The sequence below is a fragment of the Acromyrmex echinatior genome, chromosome 13 (genome assembly GCF_024713525.1).
Source record: "Acromyrmex echinatior isolate Ae372 chromosome 13, ASM2471352v2, whole genome shotgun sequence".
Taxonomy (NCBI): Eukaryota; Metazoa; Arthropoda; class Insecta; order Hymenoptera; family Formicidae; genus Acromyrmex; species Acromyrmex echinatior.
In genome coordinates, this window is record NC_141864.1 from 9,524,880 (window position 1) to 9,544,001 (window position 19,122).

Consider the following 19,122-nt stretch of genomic DNA (forward strand, 5'->3'; position numbering starts at 1 on the left):
CATATTTTTATTTTTCAGTTCTTCCATCATCTATAATCATCATATTTTTATAACTCGAAATCATTATTTTCTTCACTTATATTACTCAAAAAAGGATTCAAGTTGTCTCAAGAGACATTAATTTACAATTATTTTATTTACAAAATCAAAGGTCACAACTTCTGTGACATTTCGTATTAGGAAGAGCTCAAGAAATTCGTTCTTTTTTAATTCATAGGACACTGTGAGAGACATTTATAACGGGCGTCAGCAAAATTCACGAGTGTTAGTGACATTGTCAGAAAGCCGCCGATACACGCAAGGACACACGTACACCAAGAGAGACAGGCGCAATACATGTGTATGTCACGAGCGCGTTCGTGTGGACCACAGGATGCCACAGGGGTGAAATTTAAAGGGAGGGGCTGCTCTCGCGAAAATGGCCGTTACGCACGGGGTAGATCGTCCGGGGGTGGACAAGTGACGGGTGGCTCATCGTCCGTGTCCTCCGCCGACCAATTGACCGAGTGCCTCGCGACGATTGACACGGTTTACCCGATCGACGGCTATTATGCGGCGGTGGCTAAAAAGCGATCCCTGCTCTGCTCTTCTTAAACCCCCACCAGACGTGCGACCTTCTATCCCTTCCGTCAAGAGGTAAGGTCGTCTCTGTTTTGTGCATTCTCAAAACGCGTACGGATTACAGTTCTTAGAATGTGATTTAGAATCTCTTCCCTTTGAAGTGTGTGCACGTTGTAACGCGAATCTATGTGCTTGTTATGTCGAAAAAGTTATTTCGACAAATGCAAAAAAGAAAGTGGAACAGGGTAACTACCCTTGGCAAGTGAAAGATACTGTTAAAAATCTTTTATTTATTAATTGTTGATATTAACAAATTATTGTTTAACGTTTTCTTCGTAATACATACAAAAAATGGATTACTTTTTTTTTATATATATTTATAACAATGCAAAATAAATAATTATAAGTATCTTGCGTTTGAAAAATTTTTTATGAAGTATAATTTAAAAATGATTTGAATCATGCACATGATAAAATTAGTGAAGTGCTAATAAATATTTATTAATAAAAACTTACCTGTATTAATATATATTAATAACACATATTAAAATAGTATTTTAAACGAAAATGTTATTTTACAGATTAGGCCCACGCTTCAGCAATGTACATCAAAAAAGCTAAATAGAAAAAGAGGAAGGGGAGCATAAGGAAAACTGAGGAAGATGCCTAGCTCCTATACTGGAGTTGTAATCCTCCTCTTGTTAGGGACTTCTGTGTCAGTATCCGGTACCGCGGATGCTGCCAAGTCTCTGAGAGCGGCGAAGGCCAGGCTCAGATCGTCTTACGCATCGTGGCGGATAGTGGTATGTTTAACTCAGCCTCAGACTCCTTTCAAGGCAGACGTACAGAAAGCATGGGAGGAAGCGAGACTGGAGTCTTTTCATGCGGACATGGATGTGTCATATATAGAAACAAGGATGACACCCATGACAGATTCCTTGTTATATCCCTTGTCAGTGTTAAACAAATTTTGTACAGACATCGAAGGCGGAAAGACAGTATTAAGCCTTATTATAGGGGGAGGATCGGCAGCCAGATTTCTCGTTACGGCTGCTGCCGCCTTGAATCTTCCAGCTCTGTGGTTACCGTTTACGCACAGAGACTTTCTTCGCCAGGTACACATTCACATTCACAAATTTTATCGCTTATATAATTACGATGTCTTATAATGTAAAGACAAAAGCGATTACCTTTTGTTTACAGGGAAATCTTGGCCGGTTTGAGAATCGTATAGGTTCGAGTCCCAAAGAAGTCGGAGCAGCAGCTGCCGCTTTAATGCATCGGGCTAATTGGCATGCGTTTACTCTTCTCATTGATACTACCCTCCTACCCGTCACCCATCTTTTACAAACGAATCCACCAACGTTGACACCTCGTGCAATTATACATCTTCCGACAAACGACAGAACTCTAAGATTAAGATTGAGGCGGGTAGCCGAAGAGAGTGGCAGTGGCGGAGTCATAGTAATGGCCTGCGACCTGAACAACGCCCGAAAGATTCTCGGTGCAGCCGGCAAGTTCGAGATGCTCTCGGGCAGATTCTTGTGGCTCTGGCTAGATCTTAAGGCGGAACTGCGACCGAACGAGCCCAACATCATCAGTTCGCATCTTCTTCACAGCTCGCGTGTCGCTGTTGCGACCAACGAAAATTTACCGCTGTTGGAGCGAACGATAAATCTCGCGTCAGACGATAAGCGACTGCCCTCACTAAATCCGCTACCGAGTCTGACTAACGATATACATCGGCTGCAAGAGTATAGATGGCGAGATGAAAAGATCGTGACCAAGCGAGAGGATAAAAGCTTCAATTTTGAGGACGAAGAGGAGGTCGTGAGACTCCCAAGTGACAGGGAACTTAATTCCAAGAGTTTCATGCCGATCGGAATGCTTGCGCTCAGACCGTCTGGTATCAAAATCATGGGTGGTGACACCATACTGACTAGGATGTTGAGAGAGACCTCACAGGCTTTGGACGAGACTTTTCTGGAAACAAAGACGAGGCTGAGTCGTATGCGCGAAGCGCAAATCAAAGAACACTTTGTACCGGAATGCTATTCGGATCGTAATACTAAATTCATGAAGAGCGACACGCGAGAAAATGTATCTGCAATTTTGACGAGTAAGTTGAGGAAATCCATGGGACAAATCTCCAAGGACAAGGCAGAATTCCAATTGCTGAATTTGCAAGCCGTCAGGTTTCCCGGGAATAAAACTCAATTAAGGTTCAACTTGTTCTTAAGATATTTGTATCTATTGCTAGAAGATGGAATAATTAATGTCATCAATGTTTAACAGGTGGACTAAGGTCGGCACTATCAAGGGAGGCAGGGAAGTCCGTTTAGATACTATAATTTGGCCGGGCGGCGGCATCATGCCGGCGTATCTCGAACAGGGTGGTGAAAAAGTCGGGATGCCGATTTATAGTATCGTGACCGTGCAGGCATCACCGTTCACCATGATCACGAATTTACAAGAGGGTTTCTGTTTGCGCGGTCTCACCTGCCGGCAGGGTAAAACCGTGATGTGCTGTTATGGCCTGAGTATGGACTTGCTGTCTTTGGTGGCGCGCGAGCTTGGATTTCGTTTCAATCTATATCTAGCGGAGGACGGATTGTTTGGCAAACAGAACAACCGGAACGGCACGTGGAATGGCGTGATGGGTGAGCTGGTGTCCGGTCGGGCACAGCTGGCGTTTGCGGCCTTAAGTGTATCTACCCATCGTGCCAAAGTGGTGGATTTCACCACGCCGTACTACTTCAGCGGCGTGAGTTTTCTCACGGCGCCAAAGCTACGTTCTGAAATACCGCTGTTTGCGTTTCTGTTCCCGTTCAGCACGGAGCTGTGGATCGCCGTGTTTACGTCACTGAATCTCACCGCGATCGCCGTCGCTCTCTACGAATGGTTTAGCCCGTTCGGCTTGAATCCCTGGGGCAGGCAGCGCAGCAAGAACTTCTCCATCGCCTCCGCGCTGTGGGTGATGTGGGGCCTTCTGTGCGGCCACCTTGTGGCCTTCAAGGCGCCAAAGTCTTGGCCTAACAAGTTCCTTATTAATATTTGGGGCGGCTTCTCCGTTATCTTTGTGGCCTCGTACACGGCTAATATAGCTGCCCTTATCGCCGGTCTCTTTTTTCATTCCGCAGTGAGCAATTATCATGATAAAAGCGTGAGTATCTTGATTCTTTATAATTCATGATAAAGTTTATAAAAAATTAATATAAAGAGTAAAAGGAAAAGAATTTATGAGAGAATAATAACTATTTTCTATTAATTATTTAATAATTATTTAATAATTGTTCACATAAAATTCACATTAAATATCAATATTAAATATATTAATATTTAATATATGTCTATATATAACGATTTTGAGATTTAAATAGTAAAAAAAATATTTTGTTCTAGTTTTCGGTCATGTGTATGGATTTAGATTTTTTAATATATTATATTACAGTTGTTGTCACAAAGAGTTGGTGCACCGAGAGCTTCCGCGGCCGAATATTATGTGCAAAAAGCGAATCCCGAATTATGGTCCCACATGGCTCGATATTCCTTGTCGAATGTTGCCGAGGGCGTGGAAAAATTGAGAAACGGCACTCTGGATATCTTAATCTCGGACACGCCGATTCTGGATTATTACCGGGCGACCGACAACGGTTGCCGCTTGCAGAAAATCGGCGATACTATCAACGAGGACACTTATGCAATCGCGCTTACGAGAGGACATCCCTTGAAAGAAAGCATATCTAAAGTTATAGCGAATTATACAAGCAATGGGTTGCTCGACATTTTGCAAGAAAAATGGTAAGCGATGCGCAAAAATAAGTGCAAAAATTGGATAATCGATATCGGTTCGCGTGCGATTTTTCTTTTTATTTGCGCGATAACGAGAGCGTAATAATTACCTTAGACGAAAATACATTAGGTGATAAATAAAGTCTATGCGAGAAAAACATAAGCAAGTATGTTATTTATCTCTTTAAAAACTTGTTTTGCATAAAATCAATTTATTTGGAAAATTATACGTGTATTAAACACAGTTTATTATACACATTAAACATATATATAATATAAATTTATTTGTTAGTTTTATATCTATTAGTTTTATATATTTTAAACGTTTTTTTATATGTTTATATAATAATGAGATCATCAGTATTAAAAAAAAAGGTATTAAAATCAACGAGGTAAACACTTTATATAAAGCGAGCTAATTCCAGGTACGGCGATCTACCTTGTCTAAGTGGTCGAGCAGGGATGGACTTAGATTTTGATCCAGGTGGTCAACCCAGGCCACTGGGAGTCGCATCCGTGGCTGGAGTATTTTGCCTGCTCGGGATGGGTGTGGTGCTTGGATCCATTATATTAGCGGGAGAACATCTCTTCTACAAATACACGCTGCCGCGATTACGGCATAGACCGGAGGATTCCATCTGGCGTAGTCGCAACGTCATGTTCTTCTCGCAGAAGTTGTACAGGTTTATCAATTGCGTGGAATTGGTCTCGCCGCATCATGCCGCTCGCGAATTGGTGCACACGGTGCGACAAGGCCAGATCGCATCGCTTTTCCAGAAGAGCGTTAAGCGAGTGCGTATCCTCGATTTTTTAACGATCCATAAGTTCGCGAATTGAATGTGATAATTGAAATAATTGAAAAACTTAGAAGTATAGTTTTTTTTTATTTAAAAATTTACGTTTGCATACTTATGGACGGTACGCTTATTTTAATTTTTAAATATTTACAATGTTTCCATGTTCCAGAAGGAACATGAACAACGTCGCAGACGTAAGAGCAAAGCACAGTTCTTCGAGATGATTCAGGAAATTCGAAGGTAAGGGAATATAATTTTTAAGCTTATCAAAAGAAATAATTTTTTTTCTTTTGATGAAGCCAATATTTTTTCATAATCCATCACATCAGAATAGAACAATAAAAGATGTTCGAGATACAACTAACACGGACAGTTTTTGCAGATTTGGCGTACGTGCGACATGCGGATCGGAAGCTTTTAGAAGGATTCCAAGCGTCCTTAGAGTTTCTAAAATATAAACTTGGCCATCACCTCGTCAAGTCGAAAAACAATAAGCTAAGCTGCATGTCGTACGTACGCAGATCTCAACCGCTATAACGGTGAACCAAGATCGGTCCACCAACCAACTCAGATCGGTGCGGCAGCGCATGCGCGCTCGCAAAACGCGTTCATCCCGATCAAGAATCCAGATTTGGCGGGCGCGCATGGCAATAGCGTACCGCTTGGCCATCGCGCTCAAAATTGCCAATCGCCGCCCGAAACAGAGGATCAAAATTTTCAATTTTGCGAGAATCTCATAGGCGAATGCAAAGGGAAGTCTTTGTTCTTCAAAGAGCATAAAAAGCAAAACCGAGAAGCAATGACTTTCCTTTTCTTTGCTTGTTCTTGGTTAGAGTCAACGCTTTGCTACCAGTGCAACCGCCTAGGAGACGCTCCGCCGCCAGAAAACCGTCGCGTTTAATTCGCAATCGAGAATTCGCGTTAATCGAACTTCAGCTGTATTACTCAAATTTTTCTCGCCATCGCTCTCGCTCTAACTCGCTTTCGAACAGAAGAGGGTATCAGAGTGCAAGAAACTTCTGAATATTTAAATTTCTTTCAGAGTACAACAAGAAGAAAAGATCGAGACGGTACCCGAGGAGAATGATACCGCCAAAACTGTGAAAAAAGATGAGAAATTGGGAAAAGGTAGAGAGAGAAGTCGCAGCAAAAGTCCGCTGATGCCTCGAAGTCCTAAACGATCGGAGAAGAGTAGAAGCTCGACGAACTTGTCGGCATCTCGTCTAGGATTGTCACCGGTGAGTCTCGACGCGCCGATGAAGCCGCGCGAGTTCACGCTCAGCAGTACTAATTTGCGCGCGAGGAGTCCACTAGAGACGGTAGGCCGTAGATTGAGCCACGGAGATGGCGGATCGCCGCCACCGCGTCTTGCTAGCTTTGGCGGCAGTGCGACTCTGCGTTCGTTAGTACCTACTAGAAGCCATTCGGCCGGCACACCGACCATTCGTCGTGATTCTACCGCTGGGGGTGGCGGCGTGCCAACGCCGAGATATCCTCGCAGCCCGGCCAAGCGAGGCCAGTCCTTCCCGGTATTCGCCACTTTGAGACCTCCGCACTCGGCTGGCTACCAGTCCAGGAGCCCGCTATTGTCGCCGAACAGCGAACTCACATCCGCCATCGGGAGAAAATTATCGCGCGAGTGGGGCTCCGGGACTATTGACCTCACCAGGTCTTCGGAGGCTATAGGCAGTGGTAATGGCGGCGGTGGAGGTGGTCGTGGTTCAACATATACCTTGAATCAGGAAATGACGTTTTCCTTGAGTCGTTCCGGCGAGGAGAAGACCCAAGAGGAAGCGTTGTCGATCAAGAAGCCCATACGACGCGCTAGGAGTCATGAGAATCGCGATAGTAGTAAATTAATGGCAGATCTGCCATCGCCGAGATTGACCCAGCCAGTGGTGGGTGGTCAGTTCGTAAGCGAGCGAACCAAGAAACAGCTGGACTCCGAGCTGAAGGCCATTCTAACTGCCAGGGCCCATCACCGCGACCTGCATCCTCCTTGATAGGAGACCGCCCCATATTAAGGGAGAGTTCTTGAAAGCAGTTCGGCTTTTGGAGGATTGCTGAGCCTTTGAGGGGCTTTGGTTGATTTTAAGCAATATCAGATTTATAGGTCAATTTGTTAGAGGAATCCGACAATTTATCGGAGAAATTAAGAACTAGCCACAGGCACGGCGATGCGAGTAAATGGAAAGAATTTTCTGCTGTTGGAGTGGGGGGAGGGATAAGATAAAGAGGACGCAGAAGAGATCTCTTTGATTGTTCATATGTTGTTACGTACATTGATAATATAGGATAAACAAAAGTGCTATAAACTCTAGTAGTGATGTCTTAAATAGGTAGCGAGACACATACGAGTACTAAGATATTTTCTTGTTGACATTTTAACTCTACATTAACCGGCAGCCTGGGGTGAGTCTCTCTCGATTGCTATGGTACCAGATATTGTACGCTGCAGCGTTTCTCAACTCCGATCTTCGACGAATTCCGTCACGATCTTAGTACGTAGTGAGTAGAGCTCTTTCAAAAATTATCTCAAAACCAGTTTATGCAAAAAAAAAAGACATTCATCAGGTCAGGTCTGTCCAAGTTTATCGAGCGGGTCTCCATTCGCACCACTGATTCCCAGCGACGGTGATCGATTAGCCGTATACCAAGCGCACGAATACAACGAACACGATGATTTATGGATGCAGCATCGGGCATCTATTCCCATTTATCGTTTCTTTCTGGCGGTGACGATGGAGAGACGGAGGCATTTCGCTCGCGAATAAAAACTCGGACAGGCCACGCATACTAGGATAATTCATCCCTTCGGGGAATGTAAATATCTCGAGACACAGATTATCGTTTCTTCGATCTCTCGTCTGTACTGAATATTGTAAATACGGCGGAACTCTTATTCCAGATACCTCGTCATAGGCAAGGCGTAACGCGTAGCGAAAGTTGAGAAACGCTGATCTACCGAATCTCGTCGAATTGGATTGCATACTGCCACTTTAATAATTTCTGTGACTGCGGAAGGAGAGAGACTCGCTCGATGGACTCTCGGCGTAGAATGACCACTTAACGCGAGATAATATGTATTAAATCTTACAATTATCGCGCATAGCAAGGAAAGGATTTGGAGGTCTGACGGAATTCTAATCGAGTTAACGTATATATTCGCGGGTTATTTGATACCTGAAATCGGACAAATCGGACCCGGCAAGAGGATTGGAAGTGAGTATCTAAACTAAGAAGGATTCTTCTTTTTTGCAGCCACGTCGCGAATCCTTCGTGACATCACAATTATTTCGTAAAGCAGTGCCAAACATCAGTATTAACTTTGTGACTCAGTATTAACTTCGACTTTGTTTATTTTCATCCGACATGAGAGATGTGTTAATAGAATGTATATTTTAGCTAGATAAGCGCCGGGGTCCGGTATTATGCGATAACTTTGCTCGTTCGTTCGCTGTGCGACTTGGTAAAATTTCTGACCTCGTGGTTGGCGAATTTATCGATTTCTTCCGACGGTTTTACTAGACTGATAGGCGAAATTTTATTCAGGAATTGTAAATGAAACATTATCGGAATTGAATAATTATTACTGATCGATGTGCATGTCTCCCATCTTCGTCTATCGAATTCTTTCGATTCACTTGATGAAAAAGGGGGCGAACTCACGTCTAGTCTCATTATTATTCAACTTAGATAGTAGAACATGGATGTGCGTGGGACTAAAAAGATTTAAAAAAGAAAAAGGAGGAAGACGAGATTCGATTTAATTAATTTAAAGAGAACGGGAAGATTTATATGAGCGAGGCCTTAGAGGAGTAGTCGTATCCGCCCAAAAAAAAAAGATACTTTACTTAAAATTAGTACTGTACTGTACTCGAATATTTCACTACATTGTATTGTACGATAGAGTATAATATAGACTTATTTAGTTTCATAGCTCTCCTCGGTAGAACACTATTGTATTCAAAAAATTTAAACTAAATTCCTCGTCGAGTCCTTAGTGGGTAGGTCTCTCCGTGTGTGAGTGTACGTGCGACTATTTTTTCCCAGGAACGCGGCGGCGACGGTCGCCGACGATCGAACGCGGACGAGCCGCCGTGGGAGCAGACTATACTTTTCTGGTAGAGTTAGAGCGTCATTGTCCTCGTTAAATAGGTCGTGGTTAGTAATCCCGAGGGTGGTTCCTTCGGTCCTACGTGCGTCAATTCGACGCGGCACGATGCGTTTTGCGTTGCGTCGCGTCGCGTCGCGCCGGAGTCGCGCGTTCGAAATCGATGAAAGTGTCCTGAATGATTGCATCTACGAGAGGGTCACCGCACCCAGGTTTGCGCTCAGCGAAACTCGCCAAGCGTTTTTACGAGCGCGTTAAACAATTCCGCCGATGACACACGCACACGCATGCACCGACACGCCGCGTCTCGCCTACGTTTACTAAGACACGTGGTGTCTTGTCACGTGAAACGCACCACCACTCAGCTCTCGCTCGCTTCTCTCATCGACTCTACAAAAAGCAACTTGCTCGTCTCCGTCATATCGCTGGGCTAATTTGCCGAAGGAGAAGCTGAAGCTCGCTTCCACTGATGTAAGATTAACTTTAATCTCGATTCATCTTACTCTAATTCTTAGGCTCAGTTTAACAACTCACGGTTAACTCTTAACCGAGGTTCAACGTATTTCTTTCCATTTCTAGAATTGGAAAGAGATAAAGATATAATGTATGTGTAGTAGAAACGATTAGAAAAAGAAAGTAGTAAAAAAGAATTAGAAAAAGATAAGCAGTAAGTTAAACTGAGATTAAAATTAATCTTACGTTTGTGGAACCGGATCCAAGATGGACCTTTTACGTAAATCATTCACGGCAGACTATATAGGTGTAATCTGTGCTGCAATTAATTCAGGAAGTGATCAAAATACAAACATATAGGGGGCCAGTCTAGAGTCACCCGCGCCTAAAGAAATCAAAGATAGACTTATTAAAATTAATTTATATAAGCTGTAATTCTCCTCGTAACGTGTGGGTTCTTCCAGTAATTTAGTTCAGTAGAGCTCTCTCTCCACTCCCTTCTTCTCTCTTCATTTTCTTTCGCGTTGTTTCATTCTCACGAGCTGGGGAAAAATCTCTTTCTGATGTCTCTCTCGAGGATGTCCCTTGTACATAACGTGTCTTCTATTAGATACCCCCTAAAGGAACACTATTGCACTGAATTAAAGGTCGAGCCCCTCTACATCTTTGTGCGCCAACAAGAGCCTGTTAGACATCACACGCACGGAAAGATAAGAGCAAAATGTACTTATCTCATCGTCATCGTCGTCTCCACGATCTCCTTCTGAGATGCAATTCCACGCGATCACAATTCTGTCGCGACAACGACGAATGCCGATGAGCGTTTGGAATCATCAATTTCTAGATGTAATCTCAGCGTAACAATTCTCAAAAGAAAGAGAAAGAGAAAGAAAGAGAAGGGAAAGAGATGTACACGGATGATAAGCAGAATCTTAAAATAATTTCCGAGAAACCATCACTCTAATTAAATAAATAATCTGTGCTCTCTCGTTCGATAACTTACAACTATTCTTTGAATGTTTACCATCAAAAGTATTCTTCGAAGTGTTGATCTCATTGCAATATAGCTGTACTTATTATATATCCATGTATATATATATATGTATCTGGAATTGCCGGCCTATAACGATAAATTTACTACATTCCACGCGTTTTTCTCCGTGATGACATGAGTTTCCAGGGTATGATATCCGAAATCGCGTAGAGTGCACTCGCTCTTCTCTTTCCACCATTTCTCCGCGCATCTCGTGTTCTCGACGACGCGACGGTGCGAGTGAGAACGGGTACGGCCCGAAATGTATCACTTGTGCGAAGAAAATCGTAAGATTGTCGTAAGTCGACGTAATAGATGACGAAAGAGGATAAGTAAAAGGGGAAAAAAAAAAAAATAGAAAAACTCGTGAAAAAGACGAAAGAAGGCAAACGAATACACCAATTAGGACAAAGAAGAGTCCGTAGGTTCCGAGAAACACGGCGGATTGAGTTATCGGATCACATGATCGAGTCACTCTCATTATCATTATCGCGTTGATTAATGGCATCATATTAATTCACTCACTAACGGGCAATAAGATTATTCTACGAAGCACTGCCATAATTTGAACTGTTGTTACGTTGATTTTGGAATCCTGCCAAGTAATACCACTATTTGATATTGTCGAACGAATGGGTCCTATCCTGCTAAGTGATGAATTAATATGCAAATGTCTCGCATGCTGCTGTCCAGTGTTTACTCCGCAGTCTTTATCTTTGCAAAGCGAATATCGCTCTATATTCGCGAATGATTAATTTCGCGGCGCTTATTACATTTTCAGTTATCACTTTAAGACAATTTTCAATATTAATTTTCAATAATGCAATTTTTTAATTTTTCGTCCCTATAGATAGCTAGATAGAATTTATCAGAAATAGATTTCACAAAGTAATTTTCACCACAAATTTTATTGGCTGTTCAGCGAAAATAAAATCTGCTAATGGAACGTAGCATTACCAGCAGAAATTTACTATTTCATAATCATTTAAACGATGTTCCATTTAAATGATACGTTTCATTTAAATAGAATATGCCGTGTATTTTTTTTTGGAAATAATAAATTTTGCTCGGTTTCTGCTGACAATCTACTATTAAATTATATCGATAGACACTTGATGCCAAACCGGCAAACTGTTAGCATGTTAACACTTTTTCTTATTTGAAATGAAAATAAATTATTATATTATTAAGTTGCATCGTCTCCATGCTCCTTAAACGCGTCAACGCACAATCGCGACAAATAATACCGAGAAATCTCCGTCAGCTGTTGCAGCTATAGATTTTCCTTCCAGTATGCGACGTCTTGATTTGTTACTTGGTAAGGAAGGATCGGCTATAACGTAATGTAACGCGTTAGACTTTACGGAATAATTAATCGTAAGAGATTAACATAGCATGTGGCTCTTCCGTTTCGTATAACTGCAAAAAAAATGGGTTACCGTGGCGTGTACCTCGTTTCTCGCTGCACATTATTAAATGCGAACCGTAATGCATAAGCGACAGTTTAATCCTCGAGCGGTCGTAATTATCGGGTTGTTCTTAACTCATACTATTACTCTATTCTTTCTTTGTGCATTTAATGACACGACGTTACTTCACGTGCGAAACAGAGATGGTAAAACGACGAAAAGCGAGAGATCCCAGTTTCCAGTATCAAGATGAATATCAAGAGCGATGAAATATTCTTCTAGTCTTGAAACATGACACTTCGAATATATATTCGTTGTGTTACGAATCGCTTGAAGCATGCCCGATAAGACCGCACATGCTTCGCGATAACGTAACTCGAGGATTAAATGAACGTGCCAAGCCAAGATTTTACACGTGGAGGAGACGATTTGGATCACGCGTCCGGCTCCTCTTCGATTAGCGACCGATAGCTCGGCGTCGTAGCACATAAATATGATGAACGAAGAACGAAGGAATAGACGCCACGAAGATCCCTTCCAACCGCGGTGACTTGTTGGCGTACGACATTAGGATAGGTTCCTCGTAACCTACCTCGTCTCTCTTGTTACGCCTACTGCTACACTGTTATTGTTGATGAAAACTCCATATTAATAAGAAATAAATATATTATCTCAAAGCGTAGTTATATGATATATATGTACACACACATCTCATCCTCGTTTTAGTTTTGTTAGATAACAAATAGTATTAAGAATGATTGCGAAAGATAAAAGCATCCCAAGAAGAACAATAAATCATTATGATATCAAAATGATGTCAAAATAACTCCAAAATGATAATTAAAAGTCATTTTTCAATCATTTCCGATTTATTTTAATATCATTTTGATGTTATTATCGTGACTCGTTCTGCTTGGAATATTCTTCAATTTCCTCTAAATTTAACAACCAAATTTTTTCTTATCTTTTATCTATAAATGTATAATATTTGACTAATAAGTATATAATAATAAATCGGCCCATAATGAATTTTCTACAAATAATTTAAATAATATGTACACGTAATTATTACACAATATCACTCATACATGATTATTATCTATTCTAGTTTTTTCATGCTTTCACTATTAGTAGTTTGTATCTGTACAGCGTCAGCGGTTCATCATTATGCTTGTATTTTCCTTTCGTTATTTTCACGTATATTCACCTATAAACTCCTTTTTGAAGTTCTTCGCTCGACCAGATGGCATCTCGTGCAAAAATGAAAAGACAGACATAACGAATGCTGAAATCACGAAAAGGGGAGTAATGAAATTAATGTGAATTTATATTTTCTTCAATGAAGGCAAAAAATTTATGTCGTAAATGACAAATTTTATGCCTGTTTCTATCAGTATTGATTAACTTTAATCTCGGTTTAATTTACTCTTCACCTTTTTTTAATTCTTAGAATTAAAAAAAGGTAAGGTAGTTAAAGATTAAATTGACCTACATTGAACGGTAGAAACGGGCATTAGAGTACTTACGCTTTTCATCGTACGGACTATTGTCCTTCACATTTCGGGTATTGCAATAGTAAACCGTAAATCCGATACTCTGAAGTAATTCTTTTAATGCTATGTGAGGCCTGTCCGTATCTGGAAACGGCGCGGTGTATTTCTTCACGTCCTACGTGAAAGCATGGCGTAGCGATTAGCAACTCAGGAAAGTTATAAGGTAGTAAAATAACTTACACAGCGATACTCACGTACAAATATGATGCAAAGCGCTTGTTCTCTGTCATAATTTCAAGATTTTAAATCATTTTCATGTCATGAGAAGATACTCATATCATATAGAAAGTCCCGCCAGGTCGAAGCATATTGTAAATGTTCTCAAATCCCTGTCTATCAACAGAGATAAACGTGATTATTTCCTAGAATCTGCAATCTATATTACATTCTCGAGCAATGATATTAAGTCAACATGTGAAACTCGAATCAGCTTTACTTTCGAAATGCGTTTTATCGCGTTACGGAAGTAAGGAAATACTTCAAAGGATTATCTTGTACAAGTTTTATAACACTTGATTGTCATGATAATAAAATTAAGATGACTCATCAAATCTTAGATATCATCTAAAACTTTATATGACGTTTTGATGAAAAGTCAGAGTGACTTCAATCAAATCAGTCTTCCATTAACTTGATCAGCACTGTTTTAATTAAATAATATAAATATAAAAGTAAATTATTTAATTATTAGAATTAATTAATAGAATTATATTTAATGTTTCGAAAAAAAATTAATAAAAATGAATATTAAAAATTTTGTCTTGAGATCAAATTAACCGATTATATAAGTTAAGAGTTTGGTCGAAGCTCATATCCTAATACTTCTTATCAAGATTTCATGTATAAATGGTCAAGATAATATTATCACATGTTACTTGGATACAAAATGAAAAGTTCCTTACCGGATATCATTGCAAAAATGCAAAACAGGAAACGGATGTATGACGTCCAACTCAGCGATGTATTTCTCGGGCAAATCTTTTGTCTGAATGTTCAATGTCTCGAAGTCTCTGAGCACTTCGTCGATAGCATGCGTCCTATTCGCATATTCGACCATCTTCTCAGAAGCGTCCGTACCTTTGTGTAAAAATTGTATTCATTAAGTGTGAATTAACTGAGTCATCTATACATTCTAAAACTTTTAGAGTGAATTTCACTCTGAAGAGTGAAATCTCACTCTTAAAGATTGAAAATTGTTGAGTTACTCTTTTTCAAGACTGACAATTTTCACTTTTTAAGAGCGAGATTCTACTTCAAAGAATTCAGAGAGTATAGATTCTGTCACCTTGTCCTTCCCTTCTCACTTATTATCATTGCAGCTTGATGAAGATAGCACGTTTTTTGCTCCTCGCAATCGGAACTGATGTTCATACATTTCCTTGATACATGATTCAACTGACGCAATTTAAAGAAATTTTTCGGAAAAAATACTATGGTATTCCTGTATATGATCGTGCTCAACGTACATGAACGGATTCATCACAGTTTTAAAGAAGGAACTGCATTGATATATATAATATATAAATTGCAAAATTCCTCTAGTCTAAGCCTGTAACGCCTATTTCCATCAATGTATAGATAACTTATTTATTTCGGTTCTAAGAAAAAGATGAAGAGTATAATAAAGAGAGATTAAAAGTTAGATTCTATTAGGTGTTGGAATTAATTCGTAGCGTTTTACAAGTGATGGGAAGTACTTTCATTAATGTATTTTTTAATGCTCATGTGAAATAAATAACATTCTTTCATTAAAAAACGCTACGAATTAATTCCAACACCTAATACATTGGATGAGAAATGAACATGCACACTACAAAGAGAACAAATAGAATTAATGATCAAGTCCAGATTCCGGGAAACGTAGAAATGTGATGCGGATCAAAGATCGCGAGGAGATTGATGTGGAGGATTTGAAAGAGATTTTGCGAAACGTACGATGCTATTTAAAAAAAAAATACTGTCTTTTGAAATCAGCCGACTCCCTCATTTGAATATTTGTATGTTGACGAGAGTAGAGGAGCTATCAGAATATATTACTTATCTGTGTGCAAAAAACGAGAAAACGTCAAGTTTTATTGCGATTATTCTCTATAGTACAATAAATCAAACCGCAGAATCCTGTATCCAACCGTAATTGTATCAGACTAGTATTTAATTTATTCTAGAGATTGTTGAAATATGTTATTAATTATTAATTATTAATTTTGAAATATGTTATTAATTATTAATATAATACGATCGATATTCTATATACAAAATATAACAATTTACAGAATGATACATTGAAAACGGATTGTTTTCTCAATTTGAAAAAAAACTTATATAAGATATCGTAAAGAAGTTTTCCAGATAGCACAGAAAGAATTCTTTTTATTTCCGATTTATGAAACGAATTTCTGTTTCATTTCATTTCTATTCTGACAGTATCTCTAAGATTCGATTATGAATGAATTTCATTGATAATCTTTAATTTTTAGGTTACCATATATTGTATATAAAAATGGGAAATTTCACTTTCACGTTATGAATTATGAGTTCTTCTTTCAGTCAAAAATTATTTACATTCTTTTTCTAGTTTTTTCTATTTCTTAATTTTGTGTAAGAATAAATCATACTTTGATAATTATACAAATTAAATATTTTTATTAAAAGTATAATAAATATATTTATATACACATATTTTTGAATTCTTAGTTACATATTATAAAATATGTACTTACACGATTTACCTATCATCGATACATATTCATCACTATACATAGTCATCACTATACATCACAATACATATTACTACATCAATATCTTACGCACCACATAAATTTTCATGTAATAATAACATTTTAATTAGACATCTAAGTCCAATCTTAAGAACTCCACGCTGTTTTCTCATGGAAACTACTAATCTGTGGACTTACTATTTCGTAAATACAGATTACTTTTATATGAAGCAAATGTGATCACGATGTAACGGAGCGCCATATTGAACTAAGAAATGGTAAAGATATCGATTAGTTTCGAAATTTTTTGTCGTTCTGCAGTATAAACTTTACCTCACTATCATGTACTATTAATGTACTATTAATTATACTTTAATTTTGAAAAAGGATTTTCGAATCAGTAAAAGAGGAAAAAAGTAATTGTTAATACAAAAATTATGTGTCGTATTATCAGTTGTCACGTTCTGGATTTGAAAGAATATCGCGGCCGGAGTACGTGGAGCATCGCGCTCCTTTTAAGATAAATCGGAGAAATGAATATGAGAAATGAATATGAGAATCAGAGTTGAGCGGAAACCGAGATTCCTTGCTTCGGGAGTCGCCTTTACAACAAGATATCTCTTTTAATATGTATATTTGTATAATAAAATAAAATAAAAATTAAAAAAATAATAATAATAAAAAAATAAAAAACAGATATGAATTAGACAAAATCAGAGCGATTGCGGAAGCGGCACCACCCTTATAACGCGTGTCATGGAAGGGCTCGGTAATTTGGCGGAAAATCCTGATGGTTACCCGGTACTGGATGATATCCCCGGCGATTCTGAATCCATTGGTGATCCGAGAACACGCGCGGATCAAAATCAATCACTCTGTAATATTCACGTACTAATGCCCGCAAAACTTGTTTTCGACCAGCCCGCCGAACCCGAGCCATTGTTACCCCTGTGAAGATATTCATTAAGATATTACTCTATTTCACTGAATGACAGTGCACTAATCGATGACGATATTTGACTAAGAGACATCGAGAGGCGCGAAGTTCTGCGCTAATTGCAATACGTTGGTGCAAGGAAAGAGCAAAACTACTGCAATACGTTGATTAAGGAAAGAGTAAAACTATAGCATTCTGGTTCCTATTCTTTTGCTGAACATAGGGTTAACATGAGGTTAACAATAGAAAATAATATAGGTGACTTTAGGATCCTCTTACAACTTATTCCACAAATGTGCTTTTTGTGTTTCTTGCACTTGCTATTTTTTTTACTGCTTATTTTTTTATATTTTTATCCCATTTTTCGTTTTCTATTGCACTATTGAACTTTGGAAGAAACAAAAAACACGTGGCTAAATAATTCTTGGAAAAAGAGGAAATCAAGAAATAATAAACAAAAAAAAAAAACGATAGATTTAAGCGTTGTTAACACTGTATTAACATTTATACACACAGCGTATAATATACATCTATAAGCGAACAAACCGCGATTGCAAACATTCATTGACTATGTTCAGCGGTAGTTTTTCTAACTTTTTTTATATACTACATATATTATATCTATGTCGTAAAATTATTGAAAACTTTAAATGAAGATTATACTAAAACTTTAAATGAAGACTTACTAAATTAATTTTATATACTTACTGCACAATGTAATTACTTTTTAATTTTTTTACAAATAAAAGTATTGGTCTCAAGCGATGTTACCGCGACGGCGACTCAAAATCAAATGATGTTCGGTCCGTGTCCAACAAACACATCGAACTTCTACGAAATCTAAATTCGGATCTATCGATCATGTGATTTTCCCTAGGTTGTTGGTTAGGAGGATGGTCAACACCAGTGATAAAAATCTAGTGATAAAAAACCGCGGATACTTTTTAGATGACCCAATATATTGTTAGAAATGTAACCATGAGCTTCCTTTACATGTAAATGAAACTTGTGATTATGAACGAAATTAAAAGTGAATGAATGATTTAACTGAAAATTAAGTTACAGTAGTTACTTAAATGAAATGATCGTGTACATTAAATTAATGAAATTTAATGTACTTTTAATAAAATTTTACGAAAAGTACATTAAATTTCATAAATTTTCATGAAAAATACATTAAATTTTATGTACACAAATATTTTTTAGTTATAAATATATTAAATTTAATGTAATGCCATTGTTTGAAATTAAATTCAAATTGTGTAATTTAAAAATTACTAAAATTTAAGAACATTTCTAACAGTGTAACATAACAATTTTCACATTTCTGCTCTAGAAAAAAATTATATTGTATAATCGATATTCAGGGCCCCTATTTTTGAAAAGTATCGCATATGAAAAACTAGGAAAATATTATAATATGCGTTATATATACTATAATATTTTCCTAGTTTTTCATATGCGATATTTTTCATTTGCTATCCAATTAAAAAACATTTTTTATATAAACATTTATTTAATATTTTTATATTAAATAAACATTTTTAAAAATATTTTTTTAATATTGTGTGCTGATTGAGTAGTGTATATACGCGGTTTAACAGATGTTATCCACTTAGAGTACAAACTCATGCAGCGAAATAACACAACGCAAAACGAGAATGGAACCAAACACAAACGTTTCAATTCACTGCGGAATTTTGGGACGCCCTGTATTATAAAATATAAATTACCGACTGAAATTATCATGTAAACT

The 19,122-nt window shown here is 38.3% G+C and overlaps 2 protein-coding genes across 6 annotated transcripts; one reads left to right on the forward strand and one right to left on the reverse strand.

Moving 5' to 3' along the window:
• Positions 1 to 67: 67 nt before the first annotated feature.
• LOC105148285 (Glutamate [NMDA] receptor subunit 3A) lies at positions 68 to 12,836 on the forward strand. 3 transcript variants are annotated; one of them, XR_015547231.1, is made up of 9 exons: positions 68 to 636; positions 1,143 to 1,676; positions 1,765 to 2,783; positions 2,857 to 3,724; positions 4,013 to 4,362; positions 4,779 to 5,145; positions 5,320 to 5,390; positions 6,193 to 7,973; positions 8,059 to 12,836. XR_015547231.1 is itself a non-coding variant. In XM_011059925.2 (8 exons), exons 2-8 carry the CDS (start codon positions 1,224 to 1,226, stop codon positions 7,151 to 7,153), a joined length of 4,089 nt encoding a protein of 1,362 aa, XP_011058227.2. In that variant the 5' UTR covers positions 68 to 636; positions 1,143 to 1,223; the 3' UTR covers positions 7,154 to 12,836. The 3 variants fall into 3 exon arrangements, 2 of the variants coding, with proteins under 2 accessions (XP_011058227.2, XP_087268982.1); XM_011059925.2 differs by having other exon boundaries at positions 6,193 to 12,836; XM_087412856.1 differs by having other exon boundaries at positions 5,323 to 5,390; positions 6,193 to 12,836.
• Positions 12,837 to 12,971: 135 nt separating this feature from the next.
• Positions 12,972 to 18,817, reverse strand: LOC105148283 (juvenile hormone acid O-methyltransferase-like). 3 transcript variants are annotated; one of them, XM_011059924.2, is made up of 5 exons: positions 17,228 to 18,807; positions 14,615 to 14,789; positions 13,911 to 14,045; positions 13,686 to 13,827; positions 12,972 to 13,444 (listed from the first exon to the last, which is right to left on the reverse strand). In XM_011059924.2, exons 1-3 carry the CDS (start codon positions 17,391 to 17,393, stop codon positions 13,985 to 13,987), a joined length of 402 nt encoding a protein of 133 aa, XP_011058226.2. In that variant the 5' UTR covers positions 17,394 to 18,807; the 3' UTR covers positions 12,972 to 13,444; positions 13,686 to 13,827; positions 13,911 to 13,984. The 3 variants fall into 3 exon arrangements, with proteins under 3 accessions (XP_011058226.2, XP_011058225.2, XP_087268986.1); XM_011059923.2 differs by having other exon boundaries at positions 13,907 to 14,045; positions 17,228 to 18,802; XM_087412860.1 differs by having other exon boundaries at positions 13,686 to 14,045; positions 17,228 to 18,817.
• Between the last annotated feature and the right edge of the window lie 305 nt (positions 18,818 to 19,122).